The sequence below is a fragment of the Eucyclogobius newberryi genome, unplaced genomic scaffold (assembly GCF_026437365.1).
Source record: "Eucyclogobius newberryi isolate DKJ021-1_F unplaced genomic scaffold, fEucNew1.0.hap1 SCAF_17, whole genome shotgun sequence".
NCBI classification, from domain to species: domain Eukaryota; kingdom Metazoa; phylum Chordata; class Actinopteri; order Gobiiformes; family Gobiidae; genus Eucyclogobius; species Eucyclogobius newberryi.
The window spans coordinates 4,221,621-4,245,072 of NW_027315801.1; the positions used below are offsets into that span (position 1 = coordinate 4,221,621).

The 23,452-nt window shown below is 41.4% G+C and overlaps 1 protein-coding gene across 1 annotated transcript; it reads right to left on the reverse strand.

Moving 5' to 3' along the window:
* Positions 1-468: 468 nt before the first annotated feature.
* On the reverse strand, positions 469-23,452 carry dnajc5ab (DnaJ (Hsp40) homolog, subfamily C, member 5ab). Its single transcript, XM_072448779.1, has 5 exons — positions 23,332-23,452; positions 7,253-7,394; positions 6,208-6,421; positions 5,679-5,850; positions 469-5,087 (listed from the first exon to the last, which is right to left on the reverse strand). Exons 2-5 carry the CDS (start codon positions 7,357-7,359, stop codon positions 4,993-4,995), a joined length of 588 nt encoding a protein of 195 aa, XP_072304880.1. The 5' UTR covers positions 7,360-7,394; positions 23,332-23,452; the 3' UTR covers positions 469-4,992.

Consider the following 23,452-nt stretch of genomic DNA (forward strand, 5'->3'; position numbering starts at 1 on the left):
ATACTATGTAAATAGATAAATACAATAAATTACTGTGTCGTTGTAGAAATGCTACTAAACAAAGCATTATTTTTAGCTATAGCACATCAACCCGTTTAGCTCATGGTTTAGCCTAGCCAACCCCATGCTAGCTTAGCCTCAGTGCTAGTTTTTCATTTATTGGACATTAATATAGCATAATGTGGTAGTTGCAGCTTTTATTTTAACAGAATATTTTGTTTTCAGATAACACAATAAACTTCAACTACAGTTGAACCGTAGTTTAAGAAATGTGCAACTTCAAATGAATCAGGATCAAAGAGGTGATTTGTATTTGCAGTAATAGTTTGTTATTTTTGGCTCCTGCTGACCCGACACTAGCGTTTAGCATTGGTAAAACACATTTCCTTTCATTTCAGGGCCTTGGCTGTACATGCACATTTTAATAACATACCAAAAAAAAAGAAAACAAAAGAAATCAGAACACGGTGAAGCATGAGAAACATTTATTTTACAACATTAGATAATCATTTATCCATGCGTCTTCTTGACAGACGCGACACAGTCCATGCTAAAGACAAAGAAAAAACAACTTAACTTTTATTAACTGCCCCTCATGGCACTCCTATGCACCTGGCTCAACCATCTACCTCATTTTCAATCCATAAAAAGATAAGAAAATAAATAAAATAATGCTTCAATATCATCTGGTTGCTATATTCACACGTACATCATTTTTCTATCTTAGTTATCGTCGTGGTTTTAGATCCTAGAATAGTGGTACTAAAGTCCAGTCTTGGTTTTCCTCTGCATTCATTCACGTTTGGTCTATAATAGTAATAATAATCATAATAATAATACAGTACAAACATGAGATTTGGAGATTTTATAGTGGCCCTATAAAATGTCAACAGCGGGGCATAAGATGTGTCGTTTGAAGAGACAGTTCGATCCAATGAGTGGAGTTTGGGTAAAACTAAGAGACGCAACTAAATCATCATCGATTTATTAAGTTATCGAATAATCATAATCTGTACTGAACATGCCACGCGCTGGGAGACGCTTTACGACGCAGCAATGTCCTCAAAATGACCCTGGAACTGTGTGAATGTGTAGTTTTGTTGGTAATACTGCATTAGAATATTAGAATGACCTCGAGCGGAAGTACTTCAGCTTTATCGGGCAAACGTCGCACTCGTGTCATATTTACTATATTTTCCGGAAAATAAGTTGCACGTTTTATCATAGTTTTGGCCGCGGTGCGACTTATACTTATATACTTATACTCCGGAGCAACTTATATGTGATATTATTTGGTATTTTCACACTTGCAACCGCATTTCAGACTCCATTGCAACTTATGTTTTTTTCTTCTATTATGCATTTTTTGGCTAGTGCGACTTATAGTCCGGTGCCACTTATAGTCCGGAAAATACGGTAATGGAAAAAGAGATCGAAAGAGCCCGCAGAGTACAATAGATTGGGAATATAACAGTGGAGTTTGCATGTTCTCCCACGTCACGGTCGCACGTTTGGATCGGGTTTCGTCGCGCGCCAATTGTGCGTCGTTTTGGGGTAAAATGCGTGCCATTTTGTCTAATGTCGGAGGAAACCTGAAGCCGAAGTATCGATATCGAAGAGTCTTTTCTCGCCGATATTTCCGCCATCAAACCCGAACTGTCTCTTTAAATTCGGCGTGAACGCAGATGCAAAAACATGTAATGACGCGAGGAATCGTTTTTTCAAATGGAGTGAAGGAAAGCATAGAAGAAACTTGTAAAAGCTCTTATTGCACTCTCTCGTGATATGTACAAAATTACTTTATGATAAAATAGTGGGGTCGATGTACATAAAAAGTATTGACAACCGCGTTTTTTTTTTTGCATCGCTCACTCGTGTCACGCGGACTGATTGTGTGTCTAAAAACGCTTAAGACTTTGGACATTTCTCACCTAAACATAAATAAAAAAGGAAAAAAAAACTACGCATTGGAAGTATTTTTCGAACAAAGGAACAAAAAGAATACAGTGAAAACTAAAACGTACTGTTTACACAACATTTACAGCATGTTACCGCAACACCAAACGATTAAAAAACTAAAAAAGGAGCTGAAGTAAAAAGGGGGCTCGGTTAGTGGCGTGGGCGTGGCGTGTTTGGGTGGACGACACTGGGTTTTAGAGGAGGAAAAGAAAAGAAAAAAACAATTCTTCTGGTTTGGTTTACAGTGTGGCATTACAGAATATCTTGGCCTAGTGAGGCTTTAAAGTATTATAAATGTGTAAACTTGATGCAGCTCGTCGACATAAAGAATGGCAACAAACGCAATTCAAGCTTAAGTAAATTGGCAGAGCACGTTTTCTTTATTATTATCACAAGCTTCAGTGTTGGCGAGTTCACAAATGCAAATGCAGCGAATGGAACAGAGACTTTTGGCAGAGCAAAGGATGCAAACAATTAATTACTTTTCCATCAAAACTTGTCTTAACTAGAGCGTTTGAATTGAACTGTAGCTTCCTGTTGGTCAAATCAATACTCTCAGACGCTTCATGACATTGTTTTTACATTCATGTAGGGCCTGCTTCCGCTTTCAGTTTCATGCAATATTTGGGAGCTTTTTGGGGCTATATTATTTTGTTTAAATTGTTATGGCAACGATCCAAATGTCTCATAATTCTTAAAGCCGTGTATAGGGCTGTTGAAGTTATGCACATGACATCATTTATTGGAAAACTGCCCCTCAACTGAGAGTGAGACAGAGAATGAGACAGAGTGGCACAGAGAGTGGCACAGAGAGTGGCACAGAGAGTGGCACAGAGAGTGGGACAGAGAGTGGCACAGAGAGTGGCACAGAGAGTGGCACAGAGAGTGGGACAGAGAATGAGACAGAGTGGCACAGAGAGTGGCACAGAGAGTGGCACAGAGAGTGGGACAGAGAGTGGGACAGAGAGTGGGACAGAGAGTGGGACAGAGAGTGGGACAGAGAGTGAGACAGAGAGTGAGACAGAGTGGGACAGAGTGAGACACAGAGTGAGACAGAGAGTGAGACAGAGTGGCACAGAGAGTGGGACAGAGAGTGGGACAGAGTGAGACAGAGAGTGGGACAGAGAGTGGGACAGAGAGTGGGACAGAGTGAGACAGAGAGTGGGACAGAGTGAGACAGAGAGTGGGACAGAGAGTGGGACAGAGAGTGGGACAGAGAGTGAGACAGAGAGTGAGACAGAGAGTGAGACAGAGTGGGACAGAGTGAGACAGAGAGTGGCACAGAGAGTGAGACAGAGAGTGGGACAGAGAGTGGGACAGAGAGTGGGACAGAGAGTGGGACAGAGAGTGGGACAGAGTGGCACAGAGAGTGAGACAGAGAGTGAGACAGAGAGTGGGACAGAGAGTGGGACAGAGTGAGACAGAGAGTGAGACAGAGAGTGGGACAGAGTGAGACAGAGAGTGGGACAGAGAGTGAGACAGAGAGTGGGACAGAGAGTGAGACAGAGAGTGGGACAGAGTGAGACAGAGAGTGGGACAGAGAGTGGGACAGAGAGTGGGACAAAGCGATTTTTAAGGACAAAATCAGGTTTTATGATTCCACTTCTGTGTCGTTGTCCTTCTCATCTAAACTGAGGGCAGCACGACTGACTAAATGTGTTCCATTGAGTTGTTTGTGCTTAATATGTTTGTCTGTGTAGCTTTTGTTTTGCTGAAATGACTTTGACAATTCACATTTTGCCATATTAAGTTTCCCAAAGCACACAACAGACATCTTATTTGGAGAGAAAGGTCATTACTTTACTTAAGTGTGATCCACAGTCTGTATCACTGAGAAAAGTGAGCGTAGCAGCGGTGTTGTTTTTCTGGTTTTCTAGCAGCTCCTTCACATTTTAGTTTTAGAGTTTATTTAGTGTTTAGAGAAAATATCATGACTTCCCACCGACACAATTCAGCCACTCGCTGCCAACAGTCTGAGCGCCGCGGTGGCACCTGCATAACCTCAACAGAAACACGTGTTGGATTGAACTGAGCAGTATAATCTTGGCGTTTTACGAGGAGACGCCAACCTTTGTGTTCCGGACCGATCCATCACGACCCGTCTGAGTGAGAAGTACGAGCGCGACATGTGAAGGAGCAGCACCTGTTGAACTGTGATCTCCAGTCATTACTGCGAGGGGCCCCGGGGCTGCGCGGAGCTCCAGGTCTGATGTACTGTACATGCGGATGACTGACCCCATTCCCGTCTCTGCGCACAGGGACCGCTATTGAGACGCACTGCCACATTCAAGCGCTCCTCGAATCGTCACAACTGCCGCCGTCATTCATGGTTGACGTATTATTGCTTTATTTTAAGACAATTATACGATTATTGACCACTTTGGAGTCATTAAAGTTTTAAAAATGTGTACTTTTTCCACATTTTGACATTTGAATGCTTGGCTGCCCTCTGCTGGGGACAGAAGGAAGTGAACTGACACGTTAGCAGGAAAGCTCTTGCAGACATGACAGTAGTGAACGCTATTCACGCCTTCAAGACCTTCTGTTTCAACTATTGTTTTAAAGATGGAGCCAGGTATTTCGACAACATACGATAGGTTAAAAAAAAGTACAATTAGCATGTGTACTTTTAAGCACGTAGCACTAAAACTACTGCAACTAAACAGATCAAATGGACTTTTCTCATACTAGGGGGCGTTGTGCTTAATTACATATTGCTTAAATTCAAATCTGAAATCAATGAAATGCTGGTGATGCAGAAAATATTGAGCTAATTTACGCCCGTTTGGATATTTCTTTTTCTTTCTTTCTCCTCTTGATGTGTAAATTACCCAGGTTTGTGTGTGTGTGTGTGTGTGTGTTGCTGGTGTGTGAAGGAGTGAATGACTTGAGTTAAATTAAAACGGCTAAAGGTGGGATCACGGGCCCTCAGACTGTAATGCTTCCTTCTGTAGCTGTGTCCCATGTGGCTGTAGAGGCTCGGGTACCCGGGCCTGGTCCGGTCCTGGTCTGGTACCCGGGCCTGGTCTGGTGCTAGTAGGCCTCGGTCCGGTAGCTGTGGTGGGCGTCCGAGGTGAGCTGGGTGGTCTCTGTGGCTGAGGACGGCTGCATCACGATGGGCTCTCCGTCTGCGAGGAGAACAAAAACACTCGTAAAGGTCTTCATCGATTGGCCACGACGCGGGATGAACGTGTGGCGTTTATTTGCCGGTCTGTACTTTTGGCACGGTTCGAAAAGGGTTAAGTTGGTGTCGTTGAGCAGCTTTTTATTTAAATCTGGCCAATTTGCCATGTAAAGAAAGCACAGAAACTTAATTTAGTGTGAAGAGGAGCTGCACAAGACGTTCTTCCCGCCGTCATTCCAGCCGGGAGCGCTTAATCCCTCGCTCCTTCACAATCTCCTCAGTTACCGCTCGATTACAGTACAAACTCTCTATTTTTGACTAAATTGATATTTTTCTAAGTTCACAAACTTCTTCCTTTCAGCAGTTTTCGCTCTTTTGTATGACATTTCTCTCCACTTTGACTCAGAACTGTGACGTTTAGCTGTGACTTTAAATGTGGACGATTGATGACGTTCAGATCGGATTCATTTCCACATATGAAAGCGGCCTTTTTTTAAAATTTGTGCCGTCTACAGAGCTTCAACCGTTGGCTTCTCTGCATCATTAGTACAAAGTCATTCCTCAGTGTACTGTATGCTCTGCCACGCCCTCGCACCTCTCTCGTCGGCTGCCATCTGTGCCTCCAGGTCCTCGGGCGACACGTAGAACTCGGGCTCCTGGTCCATGGGCGGCCGCGGTTTACACTTGCCGCAGCAGCAGTTACAGCAGCAGCACAGGCAGCAGCAGCAGTAGCAGCCTGTGGCCACGCAGCAGAACAAGAACAAGCCCTGCAGAACACACACACACACACAGGTCAGGGGCCGGGGTGTGGGACAGTGAAAACAATAGCATCTTTCCACTTTTGAGAGTACTTAGCGGTTGATACAATGAAACGAGGCTTGATACCCCTCAAATACAGTGGTAAATGTAGCAGAAGTCATTTATCTAGGGCTATATCTTCAAAATAATATAAAAGATTAGACACGAGGCTACTTTGGGGGCTGGTTTTCCTCGCAGTTGCAAAGTGGGACGGACTGAGATCGGAGCTAAATGCTAAAGTTCCTGAACACAGACAGCGGAGGCTCTGCAGAAACTATAAAACACACATGAACCCTTAAAAAGGATGCGGTGGTGGTGGTCCTTACCTTGGCCCACCAGCTGGACAGGACAAAGTAGGTGTTGACGTTCTCCTCTCCAAACTGCTCGGCCACGTACAGCCCCAGGGAGCCGTACTTGTCGTAGATGTTCTTCTTGGTGGCGTCCGACAGGATGGAGTGGGCGTTGTTGATCTCCTTGAACTTGTCTGCGGCCTCGGGGTTGTCGGGGTTCTTGTCCGGGTGAAACTTCAACGCTAGCTTTCTGCAGAACGGGAAAGAACGCTTAAAAGACAGAAGGTTTGAAACGATGACGGAGCTGAGGAGCCACGCGCTGGGTTTAGTTGTAGGACCTGGCAACCCAAAGTCAAGAGCTCATTCTGCTTTCTGATTGGACGTGACAATTGAGAAATACATTTAAAAAAAAAAAAATCTCTCTTTTTTGTGTGAAATCAACATTACTATTGTTATTAGTCAAATCTATATTTAATCAGATTTACTTCATATTTGAGGACGAATAGATAATGCTTTTGAACTATTTACTTCTGGGTTTAGAAAAGCAACACTAATGCTAACTTGCAGTGGAAACCAGAAGTATAAAACAAACAAAAACAAGGTAAAGTAAAGAATTCCCAATGTGAAGATTACATCAGTTTGTGGTGTTGATTTTCGTAATTATTAGCATTAGCATTAGCATTAGCATTAGCATTAGCATTAGCATACAGACTGGTATAAGTAAGTATTTCCCCGGCCCAAGGTCCAGAGGCGCCTGAATCCTCTCAGTGAAAGGCACCTTATTGTTCTGTCCCTAAACCTGATCTTAAACTGAGAGTGAAATCCTACTTTGTTAAACTTTTTTTGTGATTTTAGCGCGGCTCGGAAAACCCCCAGAGAGAGAACTGAATAGAAACCAGCTGAAATGCACTGAGCCGATTTAGTTCTCATCCGGAAATAAAAAATAAAAATCACACAATAAAATGCTGTATTAAAATATGAACTGATTTAACAGTCTTGTACGAGTTCAGAGCTGGTTCAATCTTGGCTTAGACCTGGTTCAGTCCAAGATAAAACCCGCAGCAGCAGCAGCAGCAGTTACCTGTAGCACTTCTTGATGTCTTCGGGGGTGGCGGCCTTGTCCACTCCGAGCACGATGTACAGTGACTCTCCTGACGTGGACAGCGCCCTCTGTCTGTGGGGCTCCATGGCTCTGTCGCTGCTCGTGGCTCGCTCTCACGCACCTGGACACACAAATATGTCAACGTGAGCGGCAGAGCTGGAACAATAAAAGCGATGTCTCGGTTTGAGGTTGGGCTTTGCCGTATACACTGAAAGGGCTGTCAAATTAAAAGCAGAAGATGCAGCCTTCAACAGTAAAAGAGCCAGTTTCAAGCCAAAGGAAAGAAAGAGCAGGACGTGTCATGATTAGAACAGCTTTCCTCTGACAATAAGAGAACGTCCATCACCGTGAACTGTCAAATTAAACCTTAAACTGTGGATGAAGGAAAACCCAGTCTGTGTTTAACTGCCTTTTACCGTCTCATGTCGTTTTGATTTTGTAATGTTTTTGTGATTGTCTTCTGTGTATCCTGCCGCGGGACAAGAGACAGAAAGGAACATTTTTGCTATAATCAGGCATATTTACACTGTCATTTACATATGTTCATTAATATGTATATGTAATAAGTGTCTGTATCAAATAAATAAATAATTCGTAGGGATCGATGGATATGGATTTTCTTTTGCTGATAACCAATATTTGCCAATACCTATATTTACATTTTAAGGTCAATAGCAGGGCCCACAGACCTTTTATAAAGAAATACCATACTGCGTTTATCCGGGATATAAAATAATAAGACACGCAAAACAACTTTCTCCAGCTGAACTCAGAAAAGACTGAAATCATGGTCTTTGTTCCACAGAAACAAAGAGAAAGTGTTAGTCACCTCCAGAGACTCGCTCTGAAACCTACAAACCAAGTTAGAAATCTGGGGGTAATAATGAACTCAGACTTGAACTTTAACAGCCACAACAAATCAGTAACATCAGCAGCTTTTTACCATCTAAAAAACATGGCCAAAATCAAAAGTATAGTGTCTGAACCAGACTTGTAGAGACTTATCCATGCGTTTGTCTCCAGTAGATTAGACTACTGTAACGCCCTGTTCACTGGTCTCTCCAAACGAGCTTCTTCTTGCTTCTAAAATTATTATTTTCTGGTTCTTACGATTATATTGTGACCTGAATAATCACAATTGTCGATGAACGTAATAATGGTGAGGTCCCGGTCCATGAGTGTTCTAATACGGCAGTGTCTCTGCTCCGGCAGGGTCTCTGTCTCTGCTCCGGCAGGGTCTCTGTCTCTGCTCCGGCAGGGTCTCTGTGTCTCTGCTCCGGCAGGGTCTTTGTCTCTGCTCCGGCAGGGTCTCTGTCTCTGCTCCGGCAGGGTCTCTGTCTCTGCTCCGGCAGGGTCTCTCTCTCTGCTCCGGCAGGGTCTCTCTCTCTGCTCCGGCAGGGTCTCTCTCTCTTCTCCGGCAGGGTCTCTCTGCTCCGGCAGGGTCGTGGTTGAAAGATGGGTAAAATGTAGAGATGAATAAAGTGTACCTTGTTTATAGGTCAGAGCTGACCCTCTCACAGAACAGTTATTTCCCTCATGTTTTACTGAATCTAGCAAACATCTTATTTTATCATGGTTAACGTGCCCCCTACAGGTCGGACGACTCATTGAACTAAAATGCAGTTAAGAAAAAAAATATTTTTAATTTTGCAAAAAATAATAATAATAATCTTATCCCAGAATAGCTTATTTTTAAGTTTATAATTTCACTTCCCGTTTGTAATTGATGACATAACACTAGGAAATTACACTGCAGCGGAAATCTAATGTCCCAATTTTTTTATATTTGACAAATAAAAATAAATGAGCGCGACTTTGTTTTCTTGAATTAATGTTGAAATAGTCAAGAAAGTTGTTTATTTGTGTAAATTATGCATAAACTTTGCCTGGAACGAGTGTCCCTAGTGTGATGTCACTTCCTGTCATTTTCAATGGATTTTTTATTTACTACTACTATAAAAAAAATTCAACTTCTCCGCAATTACTTACTTGATTGATGTAAAACTATAATGTATATGTACATCAAGCATATTTACACCAAATAAAGTCAAAATTATAAAATCGTAGAAATCTGCCAAATGCACTTTATTATATTTTATTATTATTATTCCCCAAGTTCCAAGTTTTTGAATTTCTTTCACCGACGATGGCAATAAAAGTCATCCTGAAGCTTCGCATGTTCATCCTCTTTAGGGTTAGTGCTTTCTAGGACACGCTGGTTTGGAATTCTGATTCAGAACCATTTAATCCTGGTTCAGTCTCTGTCTGGGTGAAACTTGGTGTGAACGTTTTAAGAATCAAATGTAAAAATGGACAAATGCCATTTTAGTCAATAGGACGAGCGGTCTTGTTTTCTAAAATGGATTCTACCTTTCAAGCCTGTTTGTGTCCCTGGAGCCCTGTGTGGCAGATGGTCCACACACACACACACACCACAAACACACACACACACGCCACACACACGCCCGGATTAACCAATCACATCGCACGTCCCGGACCACGTGACCGGGATTAACCTATTGCGCCGTTCCATGTTTACTCTGGGGATTAATAACGCTCTGTGGAATAAAGAGGCGCTTCAGAGTGAGTGAAGGAAGTGCGAGCGCAGCCGGCCAATGGGAGCGCAGCGAGGCACATGGTACAGAAGGAGGCTTTAGATGGAGTGTGCGGTTCAAAGACGCACAAACGACACAAACTGGGACTAAACTACGACTGAACAAATCAAACTAAAACCTGGACTAGAACAAGAGCGAACCAAGTCTAAGTCGGGGGTGGAGAGGAAGTGAGTACAAAGTAAAAGTTAATTTAAAAAAAAACTAACTCTCAAAATGAATAGTTAAACTGGTATATACAAACTTTTACTTGGGTAGATTTTTATGTGCTACATTTGTTTTTGTTTTTACACGCGTATCTGTACTTTTATTAAGTAACGAAATGGAGAACCTCTTCCACTACTGTGGTCTGTACACACCTGGAGTGAGGAACAAGTGCGAGACAAGCGCCAGGCAAGCGCCGGGCGAGCGCCGGGCAAGTGCGAGACAAGCACGAGGCAAGTGCGAGACAAACGCCGGGCAGTGCGAGGCGAGCGCCGGGCGAGCGCCGGGCAAGCGCCGGGCAAGCGCCGGACAAGCGCCGGACAAGCGCCGGACAAGCGCCGGACAAGCGCCGGGCAAGCGCGAGACAAGCGCGAGACAGTGCAGTACAGTCACACACTATCTCTCATATCAGCCCAAATCAGGTTTACTGCTCCAGACTCAAAAAGTCTTGTGTCAAAAATGAATAAATATGAAGCCGGCATGACTATTACGTTTATTATGACCACACAATAATAGAACAGGGTTTCTTAACCTCAGTCAACACCAACGTCTGGAAGAAAACATACAGAATGCAGACTAGGACCAAAAATATTAATGCCAGATACAATTCATTCAAATAAGTAAACTCCAAGTAGTACGACGACTACAAGTACTTACGAAACATTAGTTGAACACAAACCACAGTACTGGGAAAAAATATGAAAATATATAAAAATACCCGTATATCAAACTTCAAATTAGGTGTGGTCGATAAAAAAAACTGATAGTGGAAGATATTTACGTTTAATTTTTTAATGGCCAATAAAAATAAATCTGTCAATATCAATAGTCTTTTGTGTTTCTTTAAATTTTGCACAAAGGCTTTTTATTTCCGCCATCATTGCCGCCAGGAGCGCTTAAACTTCTAAATATTTATATTCTATAGCACTTATAGTACATATAAGTTTACTTTTTCATAGATAAACGTATAGATTAAACTTACATGATAGAATTCCATATCTAAAATGGCCGTGTTTCTAATATTTCACCTATTACCTTTAGATAGTGCGACGAGTAATCACGATTATCGACTATAACGTTGGCCTCCTCCATTGAAATACACATTGAGAGAAGACACTGTATTAGTGCGGCCATTTGCTCATTTCCCTGGCAGGCCAAACACAATTAAACATCCCGGGAACCACCGCTCCGGAACACATGGGACAGCAGTATTTGTCTGGCAGACGCACAAATATTTCTTTTACTCCAAATCATGAAAGCCTGTGGTGTGGGACGCCGAGTTCAAAGAGTTTCTTAAACAAAAAAAACTCGGAGTAAAACCACAGCGGCGGCGGCGGCGGCGTACTCTTCAGGCGTCTTCTCACGTTAGCTTTTTTTGATTATGAATAACACAAATATAACTGATAACTCGTGTGAGCTCTGGCCCGCCCCAAAGTCAAATCTGGTGTGAATCAGGACAAAAGTGTAAACTCCTGGAAAAAGCCTCTGTATTTCATATTTCATAACCTAAAATAACCTGGTGTGCGTGGATAAAGTTAGCCGGCCCATTGTTGCCAGTAGAAGGCGCAGGGACCGGAGTGACGCGGTTTAAAAAGGCGGCAAAAAACGATATTTGTTAGCCATTAGCGAGGCATGCTTATAGTTACAAAGCTACGCTAACGGAACACATTTTTCCCGGTGGTTTACACGTTTTCCTCACTTTTGGAACGCATTCCTAACATCGTCCACCGCGCTTTTCACGACTTTCAGAGAGAGGCCGGAGCAGAGTCACAGTAACACAAACATTAGCATGCTAACCCTGTACTTCCTGCTTATAAAGTGCTTTGTAATGAGATGCAGACAGCACACAGTGGTCGCACTTTGACACCGAGAGCGAACCCAGTGCAGCCACTTTAACGCCATTTGAGCCCTGAAATGTTGAGTTGACGGTCTAAGGACTTAATAGAAGGAGGGCATCACTTCATGACATCAGCAGTTGGAACAGAGCATTTTGAATTCTGAGGACGGCAGTAAATATTAAGTATTGTTATTATTACGTTCCATTGGCATAAACGACAGAAAAACACAAGTACAAGTATATTTTCATGAAGGAACTATAACACGGTGGCCCTTTAACACCTGCATACCGTATTTTCGCACATTTTTTCATAGTTTTGGCCGGAGGTGCGACTTATACTTTTATTTATACTTATATACGTTTTTTTCTTCTCTATTATGCATTTTTTGGATGGTGCGACTTATACTCCGGTGTGACTTATAATCCAGAAAATAAAGTACTTGATATTTTTTATTGACCTTTATTTAACCAGGAAAGGCCATTGTACGTGTTTTTAGTGGTATGCGAAACCGGAAGAAAACAACGCAGACACAGGGAGAACATGCAAACTGCACACAGAAAGGCCCCGCCCATCCCGGGACCTTCTTGCTGTGACGCCAGAGCGCTAACAGCTGTGCCACTGTGCCACATAAAAACAGAATAAAAGGGTTCATGAGTGGTTTTATGGTCTCTCTTTGATTTAAACTGTTGTGGATTGTTGCGATTGTCGCTCGGGGGCAGCGCTTCACTCGTCTGTTATCGACTGCACAGAGCCAGCTGCTGCCTGTGCACACGCTACGCTAATGGAAATCAGACCTGCTCACTATTGTCCTGCCCAAGCACATCCACTCAGGAACAGATGCTTTACAATCAGAATACAGAATAGAACAGAACTCCACACCATAGAACAGAACTCCACACCATAGAACAGAACTCCACACCATAGAACAGAACTCCACACCATAGAACAGAACTCCACACCATAGAACAGAACTCCACACCATAGAACAGAACTCCACACCATAGAACAGAACTCCACACCATAGAACAGAACTCCACACCATAGAACAGAACTCCATACCATAGAACAGAACTCCACACCATAGAACAGAACTCCATACCATAGAACAGAACTCCACACCATAGAATAGAACTCCGGGATTTTCTGTGCATTTATACGTTAAAGGGCCGCATTGACCTTATTCTGCCCCGCCCACTTTTGCCTCTTTTTGCCACGGATCTGCACTTGTGCACTTCTAAAGTCGATTGATTTGTGTAAAATGTCCGATGTTCATGTGACCAACACGTCAACAATGAACTCATGCAGAGAACTTACTTTCTCTGGAGGTCGCAGCTCTGTGTTCACTAATACAGCCAGAAGGCAGTGCTCAGACGGGCTTCTGGAATAAGGCGAACAGGGCAAGTAATTAGTTAGAGTTATTTGATTACAAGAAAGCTTTGATTATTATTTGATTGCCTTGTAGATTTGTTTAAATTACACATCTAATTAAAAGGTGAATCTGTGGCACACGGAGGGCACGGCTTCAACACTCAATATTAAAGAGACTGTGAAACGTGGCAGATGCACTCCTCATGGACATTTGGACTGGTGAAGTGAAATGTTGCAGTTTTGGAGACATACTACTATACTATACTATTTATTATGCTTCTAAATATGGTTTGAATAGATTACTCAATTAAATGAAGGAAAATAATCCATATATGATCCAGCCTTCAGCTCTGTTGGTAAGAATAAGCAATATCTGCTCTTTCAGCCAGCTACAGATGTGTAAGATTAAAGCTTAAATCTGTGCGACTTCTCACCCTCCCAAAGCCCACGATGGCGTCGGCTTTGTACAGGAGAATGTTGTGGTTTGGGGCAGAGTTTGAGCTCAGATCAGGGGCAAAGCGACACTTCTGCAGCTGCGTCCTGCTTCTAATGAACATCTGTCTGTGCAGCCAAAATACTGAGTTCATTCACAGCTCATTCACGTTTAGAATTAGACAGTTGGTTGGTTAGGGACTGTACAATTAGCTGATATAGAAGATAACATAAACAAAGAAGGGCTAATATAGATGATATCACTTGGACATAATATCCGTGAGTTTCAGAGTGATGGAAATCAAGCATCGTTGCCATAGCAATTGCAGAAGCCGAACCAGATTATTTTCATGTCATTTAGTACAATCTGTAAAGCCCCAGTAGAGATGTAAAACGTAAAAGCACGGTTTATGGTCAAAATCAGACCGCTGTGTGCTGTCTGCATTATAGAGTTTTATTCTTTGCAAAGCGGGAAGTGTGCTGTTAGCATGCTAGATGTTGTTAGCTTTACTGAGACGGAAAAACGCATTAGGAAAAAGTAAGAAAGAAGTGGTTGTTTTTCAATTTTTTTAGGCGGTAAATATTAGCGCCTTTAAAACTTAAAAATCTGTTGGAAAAAAATATTACAGTGTATTTATTTTCCACCTTTCCAGGCAAAGTGGGTGACGTGTCTTGCCTAAGGAAAGCACTACATTTCCTCTAGCGCCCCACAGTGGTCTTGCATCCAAGTACTGACAAGCAGTTATGGGTACTTAAAAAAAAACCTCATACATACAACCTATATTGTGTTATGCGCCAAAACTCAGCTAGTCCCATGGGTATCAGCAGAGATCTAAATGTAATTTTGTTTGTAATAAAAACATGAGATGCCATACGAAGAGGCACTCTTGACCATGTTTAAAGGCTAATAACCATACAAATAATGCAGAACATTTGCCCATAAGTACAGTAACAATGTACAAATACTTTGTTACTTGCCATTTCTGGAAATAACTCTAACTGTTTAACTCAACTATTTAATCCTAGTTACGGTTCTACTGTCAAGTAAACAAGTTTTGTTTTTAACTGCAGAATGTACAAGTTGAATTTAACATCTGCCGTCTTTCATCACATCAACTTTTCCCTGGTTCCCTTTTTACAGAAGCAAGAGTCACATTATGAGCCCGCACTTTCTCTCACTTCTCTCCGCCGTCGCCATCGTCACTCGTTCATCACCCGCCTGACCTCAGCGCTCCAGCTCTATTCAAACCCTTTGTTTCACCACCGCAGCCCTCTCTCCCACAGACCAAACAAATGCAGCGTGTTTGCTGAAGCCGTGGACAGAGCTAAAGCTGTTGGTCGAGCTCAGGTTGCTGTGATCTGAACCTTCTTGTCCAAGAGTCAACACTGAAGCATTAACAAGATAAACATAGTTGTCGAAAGACGACTAAATTGTCTTAGGCAAAACCTCCAAAACATCAGTTTGAGTCTTGAAAAGGTAGCGTCAAGAATGGTATGCAATTAACAGAATTTGAACCGAATAGAGATCTAGTTCTGACAAATCTTGAAAGATTGGCTTGGAGTTTTTGAATCCAGAGGTCTACAGCCAAACACAAGCTCAGATGAACCAGATGTGACGACGCAGACACAGGTAAATCAGCTCAGAGTCAGAGGACAGAAGGGATGGTAGGGACAGCTCAGATGTGTTCTCTGTTTGTTAAGATTCAAAATGCTGTGTGTTTTATTACAATCCAACTCATATTCACTGAGAAATGAGTCCAATGAGGAGCTGAATATGGACGTGCGGACACATGATACAGCGATCTGCATTTTATAACCCGCCCCGCAATGAAATAAGGTGGTTCCGTCACAGCCGAACCCAAACCGAGGTTTGGATGCACACTTTTAAGACAAATAATTTGCGATTTATATATAAAAATAGGTTCCTCCATATCTGTCCACCTGTCGTTTTATGATTAAAGACATCATGACTATTGCCGTGGCTCAAATAATTCATATTCACATTCATTTTGACACATTCATTTCGGCTCTGCAGTTTTATCGTTAGATCTTAATTAGCTAATGTGCAAAGCGGTCGGAATGGTTTGCGTGTGAAACAAACGGCGGAGAACGTGGTCTCCCTGAGGTCAGCATCCTTTTAACGAGTAGAAGCTCTCCACTCGCAGAACTAGATGATGTTCCTGGCACAGTGCAGGAGGACCAGACCCATCCACCTCATTAGCTAATGTCCAATCAGCTTTCTGAGCGGACACGCCACGTCAACGCTGCGGCTCGAGATCGTTACGCTGACGACACAAGCGAATGCAAGTGGAGACGGAACAGAAGGACTGCAAGGAAATATACAAACTATTAAGTGTGCTTGACAGGTTTTTAGGATTTTCTATAGTTTTGACTTCATTCGGTTGAATAATACCTGATGCAAATATGAGAAGATGAGTTTTACACCAATAGAGTAGCTGAAAGAAAGAAACGTTGTAAAATTTGTTAAAAGACAGGAAGTAGAGTAGAGTTTTAAAACATATTGATGACCTCACACTAGGGAGACTCGTGCTGCGTTCATGTGGTCCTCGGGAAAATGTTTCTCAGAGTTGAAAAATGCACTTGATCTTTTGCATAAGTCAGGAAAACAACTCTGGAATATCGGGTCAAAAGTTGCTGCCCGACTTCTACACCCGACGCCATCGACTGTGCATTCGTTCGTTTGAGCTCTTTGACTAAACAGGTCGGCAACATTGACAACATCATAAATATCTAGATTTTTTGGAGGGACTATCCCGATATATTCCAGATGATGATATGTCAGAAATGTGTTAAACATGTCTTTAAAGAATAAATCAATAATTTATATAATAATAATAATAATAAAAGGAGGACTGCGTCTACGTAAAATAAGTAGTCTGACCTGTTATAGGCACATTCAGTACATTTTTCCTGGTTAAATGGCATGTTTTAGACGCCTCATGTCTGTAATGCACTATTGCTACTCAAAGTAAATAGACTACATACTTTTTACACTACTAAATGATTATATGAACGTGACCTTTGCCGTTTGCAGATAGTGAAAAGTCAAGTTACGCAAACATCTGACGGGGCGGTGACGGAGCCCGGTCGAGGCCCCGTATTGACTGGAGAGAAACAGAAAGTGCAAATGCATCAGCTCCTTGTGACCCGCCGTCAGAGCATTGAACCCATGACCCAGTGTGACCAGCGTCTGAACCGAAACACAACTGTTCCTCTTTCAAAAGCATGGCTCAACATCAGAGCTTCACACAAGCCGCCTCAACACTATTGTTACTTCCATTTATATTTCAGTGTACTCAATTAAGATGGTTTGGCCTCACTTGAAAGTTACATAGCGTACCTTTAAAGTGCCCTCCTACAGGTGTACCTTTAAAGTGCCCCCCTACACTGGGCAAAAAAATCATCTAATGTCACAATTTTTTTAATTTAACAAATACAAATGTATGAGAGTAGATTTATTATTTTGTTGCATTAATGTTTAGAGCGTCAAAAAAGTTATTATTTTATGTAGATTATGCCTAAACTTTGAGTGTCCGATCATTTTCTACAGATTGACTATTCTCCACAAATACGTATTTGATTGGTGTAAAACTATGATTTATATGTACAACAGGTATAAATACACCAAATAAAGTCAAAATGTCATAAAGTCAAAGGCACTTTAAGCTTTGTACTATAGTAAAAATCGCATAATCACGAGCCTTTAGCGATCTAATGGTTAATCGATACACAAAAATAAACATCAGATTACTTGATTAGCAACTAATTGTGAGTTGAAACCCAAATACCATTCATCCAGCAAATAGCAACATCCAGATAATGAATAGAATAGTTCAAGACATCAGAACAAAATGCTCAAAAGAGACGAAAAGGAAAATGGCACCAACTATTTTCATAACTGGCACTTTCTGCATGTTAAGCTCCTGACGCGCCTGTTGAACTCCCAGCTGCAGGATAAGTTTAGCTTCTAAGTGTCATCGAGCTGAGAACTGTCAAAAGAGAGAGGGCCCTTCACTGCGGAGAATCACTGTGAAAGTGTGACGATGCCGGATGTTCCACGCGCACACGGGTCCTTCACAAAGACCACCTCTATCGCCTCAGGAAGGAGAGATTTATATTCTTAGAGTCATCAGCAGCAATGTGCAACAAATATACAGATTGTGAGAAATAGTGGTGTTCATGGTTGACCGATTAACTGTCACTAACTTCATCTTTTTTTTTATCTTTACGTGTAATGCACAATAGCTCCAGCAGAGGGTGCTAAGTGCCATCATACAACGGCACCACAAAGTGAAAAAAGTTAGCGGAAACTCCAATAATAATGTTAATCTCATAAAGACTGAGCAAACCTGCCTGACACTGCAGTATTTATAGACTAATACTGATTACACATGGTTTATTTAACAGAGATCACAGGAGAAAACACACTTTATTCATCTTTTTGCCTCAGACGGGAATCTATCTTTTGACCCGTTCAAGCTAAGGTAAGCGGCTAATGACTTTACAATTATCAATATGTAGATTTAAAAATACATGAAAGGAGCCACAAATCTATCTTAAGTTGACAAAAGATCACAAATGACTGAATTGCTAAACTCCTGAATATAAGCCGCACCAAGTACATTTAGAAAAAAATATACCGGCTGCAGCTGTCTGAGTCGCAGGTGTCCACGATGTAACAGGAGATATTTACACAGAAAGATTGTACACAGTAGTGATCCGAGGGACAGTTATAAAATGCTGACCGCCGTATTGCACATCCACGTGTAGCTTTGGGTTTAGCCGCGGCTATATTCAGTTCATTAGACTAATTTATCAGTGAATACGAGTTGGATTTAATTAAACATTTTGAGGTTCAACATACAAAGAACACGTCTGAGTCTCTACTGTGCAGCAAGAGAGGTTCCAGCTAGAGCGCCCCTAGAGGCCGTAGAGAGAGAGACATAAAAATCGATAAATTAGCCACAGGGTTCTAAGCGTGTGAAGAAAGTAGTGGTTCATATGCCCAGAGGGTTAACGCCTGCTCCTATATCCACTCTGTGTGGCAGCGTCAGATGCACCGCTGCATGACGCCGACAGGAACAGCACCAGATAAATATGGTCAAACTTCATATTATCAAAAGCCCTTTTTAATTATAAATGATGCATATTTAACATAAACATATATGTATAATTATTAGAATGTTTTAAAAGCAAACTCAATGTGATCGGTATGATATCTTTTACTCACAATAATCATAACACTAACATTAGATGAGGTGACATCCCTACTTGAAAATCAAAACAGAGACTTATGTATATACAGGCTGAGAAATAGATTTTCAAAGTTAGGGGCCCCCAAGCAATTTCAGGGGCCCACAAGCGCGTGCGGCATCGCGGCGTCATAAGAACAAGATAAATGTGTTGTTTTAAACCTGGTTATTAGCATGTAAAACAATTTAAAGTACTTTTATCTGTAATTTGATATGAAGAGCACAAATACTGAATCATATAAACCAGAGATCATGATCTTTCAATACAGTTTATTTCAATATAATAATGTCTGTGTAATCCCTCATTCGTCCAGGCGTGTTCCATAGTAGAAAAAGCTTCAGTTGTAGTCATCTGGACGCAGTTTTCAAACTGAGTCCAGATGACTACAACTGAAGCCTTTTCTACTATCAATATAATAATGTTTCTTATATACAAAATAAATACTGTTTACAGCATTTGACACAAGGAGATCTTGGGGAATATATGAAATCACGTCCTACAGAAGAAACTACTAACATATATACATTGTACCTGTAAATAAGAGTGTTCTATTTTGTTTTTATTCGGTTTACTTAACTGCTAATAGTATTACCTCTTGTGCGAGCCATTTTTACTTACTTTACTTTTATTTTATTCTATTATCATTATTTTATTATCTTATTTTTATCTTATTATTTTTATTGATCTATTTTATTTTATTTCCCCCCCCCCCTCCATTCCCTATTAAGATAGGAGAGGAGTTTTTGTTAATAAGAGTTTTTTGTTTTTGTTCTATTAAGAGTTCTATTAAGAGTGTGTTTTTGAAACTTCCTATAATCTGTCCTTTCCTCCTGTTTCTACTGCGTTGTAACAACGACATTTCCCCTTGTGTGGATATTAAAGGATTATCTTATTTTATATTGCCATTACCATTGACCCGAAAATTAGACCGGGCATTTCCGAGGACACGTGAACGCAACACGAACGCAGCGGCCAATCAGATGCCCGCTTTCATCGATATTACATCACGAAGACCGCTCGGCCAATGAGAAGCGTGTCTGTCAAAACGAAACTTAAGCGGTGAAAATGCCCCGAATATGGCCAAATTACTAGTTAAATCTTGATTTTTTTCACGGCGGGCCCCCTCCTATTTCAAACCGCAGGCCTGCCGGAGATTCAACTGCTTGCGGGCCCCGGGCCCCCGGCTATTTCGCAGCCTGATATATGTTGTTTTTATCATTGTTAATGGTTGTATGTTGCACTGAATCACCAAAGCAAGTTCCTATGTTTGTGAATGTTGTTTATTGACCTTTTCCTTGACTGTGATTCTGAGAGTTGCTGCTTGGCTAACTGTGATGCTAACTCACTAAGTCTCTAATGGAGCCATAGACTGATATACGGCCTATGATCGGACCATAACAGCGACGACACATGGAGATATCAGAGGAAAACCTGTGTCCAAACAAACGAGGCCGTCAGACACAGAATCAGATTCAGACACAGGAGGAAAAGATGTCCACAGTGAGTGCCATATTCATGTGTGATGCGCTTTAGCTTTGGTTGTAAGTGTGAAAGTAGTTTGTGTCTGTATTTTTCACATTGTACAGATGGCGTTTAGACAGAACTATCCCTTTGTGCCTTGCTTAGGCCACTGTTTGTACATCTCTCTCTCTCTAAACAGATGACAACAGAAGGTTTAAGCCCAGACGTTGTTTCCAGTGAGTCCTTTCCTACTTTCCATACTGACATACTCCTGTGTTTGCAGAAGTGTCAGTAAACATTCAGCTGTACCGGAACACGGCCAACAATGTTTAAATGGCTGCTACGGGCTCAAGTGATTCAGTAATCAAACATCTCTTTGATTGTTGTCGACTGTTGTTTGATTTATTTTACTATATTAAGAAAATGTTATACTATAAATGCATATTAAATGAACTTTATGTCATGAGGTCTGAATGAGTTTTACCTTCACTTTCCCTTTGACACTTCAGCATGTCATTAGCTGGTGCCATTCCACAAGTTAGCACTAATGTATTTTCAACTGGAGTGTTAGCGTTAGCCTTCAAACATCAGAAACTATGAAAGCCCAGGCCCGTTTTACCACTTGTGAGTTACACCAGAGCCTCGCTAGACAATTAGCATACATGCTAACAACTTTATAACAAACATTTCTGAAATCTAAAACTATTATGGAATAATGCTCAACAAGGAAATGTTAAGTTTTATTTCTTCAAGCGCCATAAAACCTGGACTTTAGACAGTGGAGGTTAAAGTTAGATATTGAGCAGTTACTGGTTTGCAGATGTGATGAACAAAAACAAAAGTAAATTGTCAGATTAAGCTTTTATTGTGCCTTTAGGGGACTTTGATATGGTTTACGGCTCACATTAAATAAAAGTGTAAAGGTCGACATGACAACCAGACCTGGTGGAGGATAAATGAGTTACCACAAAGTTATGGATCAAGCACAAAGAGTGAGTGAAGAACAAGAAGAGGTGCAAGGCTTCTATAAATAAAATAAACTGAATAAAATTTGAAAAAAATTAAATACATTTAAAATAAATTAAAAAACAAATAAAATAAACAAAATAAAAATAAATTAAAAAAGACACCTCCATGGAGACAAGAATAGGCAACATTTGGTTTATTAATTGGTCGGGAGGATATTGTCATCTCATTGTTGTTGTTTTTACTACACCAATGGGCTCTTTGAACAACAGAGCGTTGGCTAACTAATTACTTACTAACTTTAATTAAAATGTAAAATATAAAAAAAGAAACAATCAATACAAATTTAAAGAATGCCTGTTTGTTATTATTATTATACAAATGCTTCATTTATAAATCCTTTAACATGTTGTCAGGGACTTCCACTCACAACTCGCTGTCCACCGTGTGATTATTACATATTTCATTTGCCAAAACCCCAGAGATCGAGTTGAAGTGGTGAGGAAGCCTCGTGCACGGAGCTCATCACGACACAATCCATTTTGAATATTGATCCACTATAAATAACGCTGACGTTTTCAATTTGACATCATTGAGCCAAGTGGTCCCTCCGTGTGCGCATACCCACACACGCCCACAGCATGTAGACTGTAATCCCACCTGCCCGGGCCCCTGCTTTTAGACGTCACACGGTCCTCTACGGCACCGCATCTATTTCGGATCGAAGCCGGTAATGTGCTCGAAATAACAAACAATGCCATGGAAACGCGGCGTCCCAAATAGAACCTTAAACCGTTTGCAAAGAAAAAACATTCAGAGTCGAGGCAAAAGAGAAGTGGAATATAATGCGAGTCTGATTAGCCACAGAACATCACAAAATATGAAAAATCACAAATGACTCAGATACGGGAGTGACGTGAGAGCCTGGTTTAAAGACAATTGGTATTTTATTCACAATCATTCAATCGTTTTTATTATTATCCATTATTATCCATTTATTCATGACAATAGGCCCGCCACTAATGGTTATACTAGTGGTCAACTAGTCAGCAATTATGTTTTGATTAGTCGACTAGTAAAATGAATACTTCTATTGTACATTTTTACTTTTTAAACACATTAGCCAAAGAGAATATTTATGAATTTAGTTTAGAATTGATGAAAATCCTGAACAGTTTATTCTGTTTTGACACTTTGGCTTAATCATGCCACTTACTATGTTATAAGACGTTTTTTTATGAATGTGTTTTAGAGTTTGCATAGTCCAGATAATGACTGCAATGATCAAAAAACAACTATGATTATTTTAAAGTCGACTAGTCACGATTTATTAGTTAATTATTGACAAGGAAACAATTTTTTTATGAAGCTCAAATACGTTTTTTTTTTTAACCAATTTTTAAATTTCTTCCATAGAAATTCTAAATGATTGCTTACATTTTGTTCACAACACAAACCCCACCACATTGAGCAGTTCTTATCATTCTTGCGCACAAAATGAAAGTTGCGTCCGTTTCCTCAGAAAACCTCACGTCACGTCACGAAAGCGTAAATCCGGATTTACGCCAGTCCAAAGGTCCAGTTCGACCAAAGGGCTGCGTGAACCTGCCGCTTGAATGAAACGCCAACGGTCAATACCGACACGCCGCGGGTGCGAGGGGTCGCCCCGTTCCGCGCAATAATAACGGGACGGTTCGCGGCGGCGGGGAACCGGAACGCACCGGCTCTGCGCGGGGGAACCAAAACCCTGGTTAAAGCGGATAATCTCCCGGTCCCGCCGCATCAAAGCGCACACACACAGGAGCATCCATGTTGTTAGCCTAGCCTAGCATCAGGAGCAACAGCACGGGCTCCTTCGCTAACTAATCCAAGGGCAGTCGAGCTAAGGGCGATTCGTACGTACCGTGTTCGGTCAGTCCCCCGGCAGCGTGCTTGGCTCTCGTTCGACCGCTTCTTTCTTTCTTTTCTCACGCTGATTGCATCCCAGAAAAGAGACGTTTCACCATTTGGGAGAAGAGCGGGGG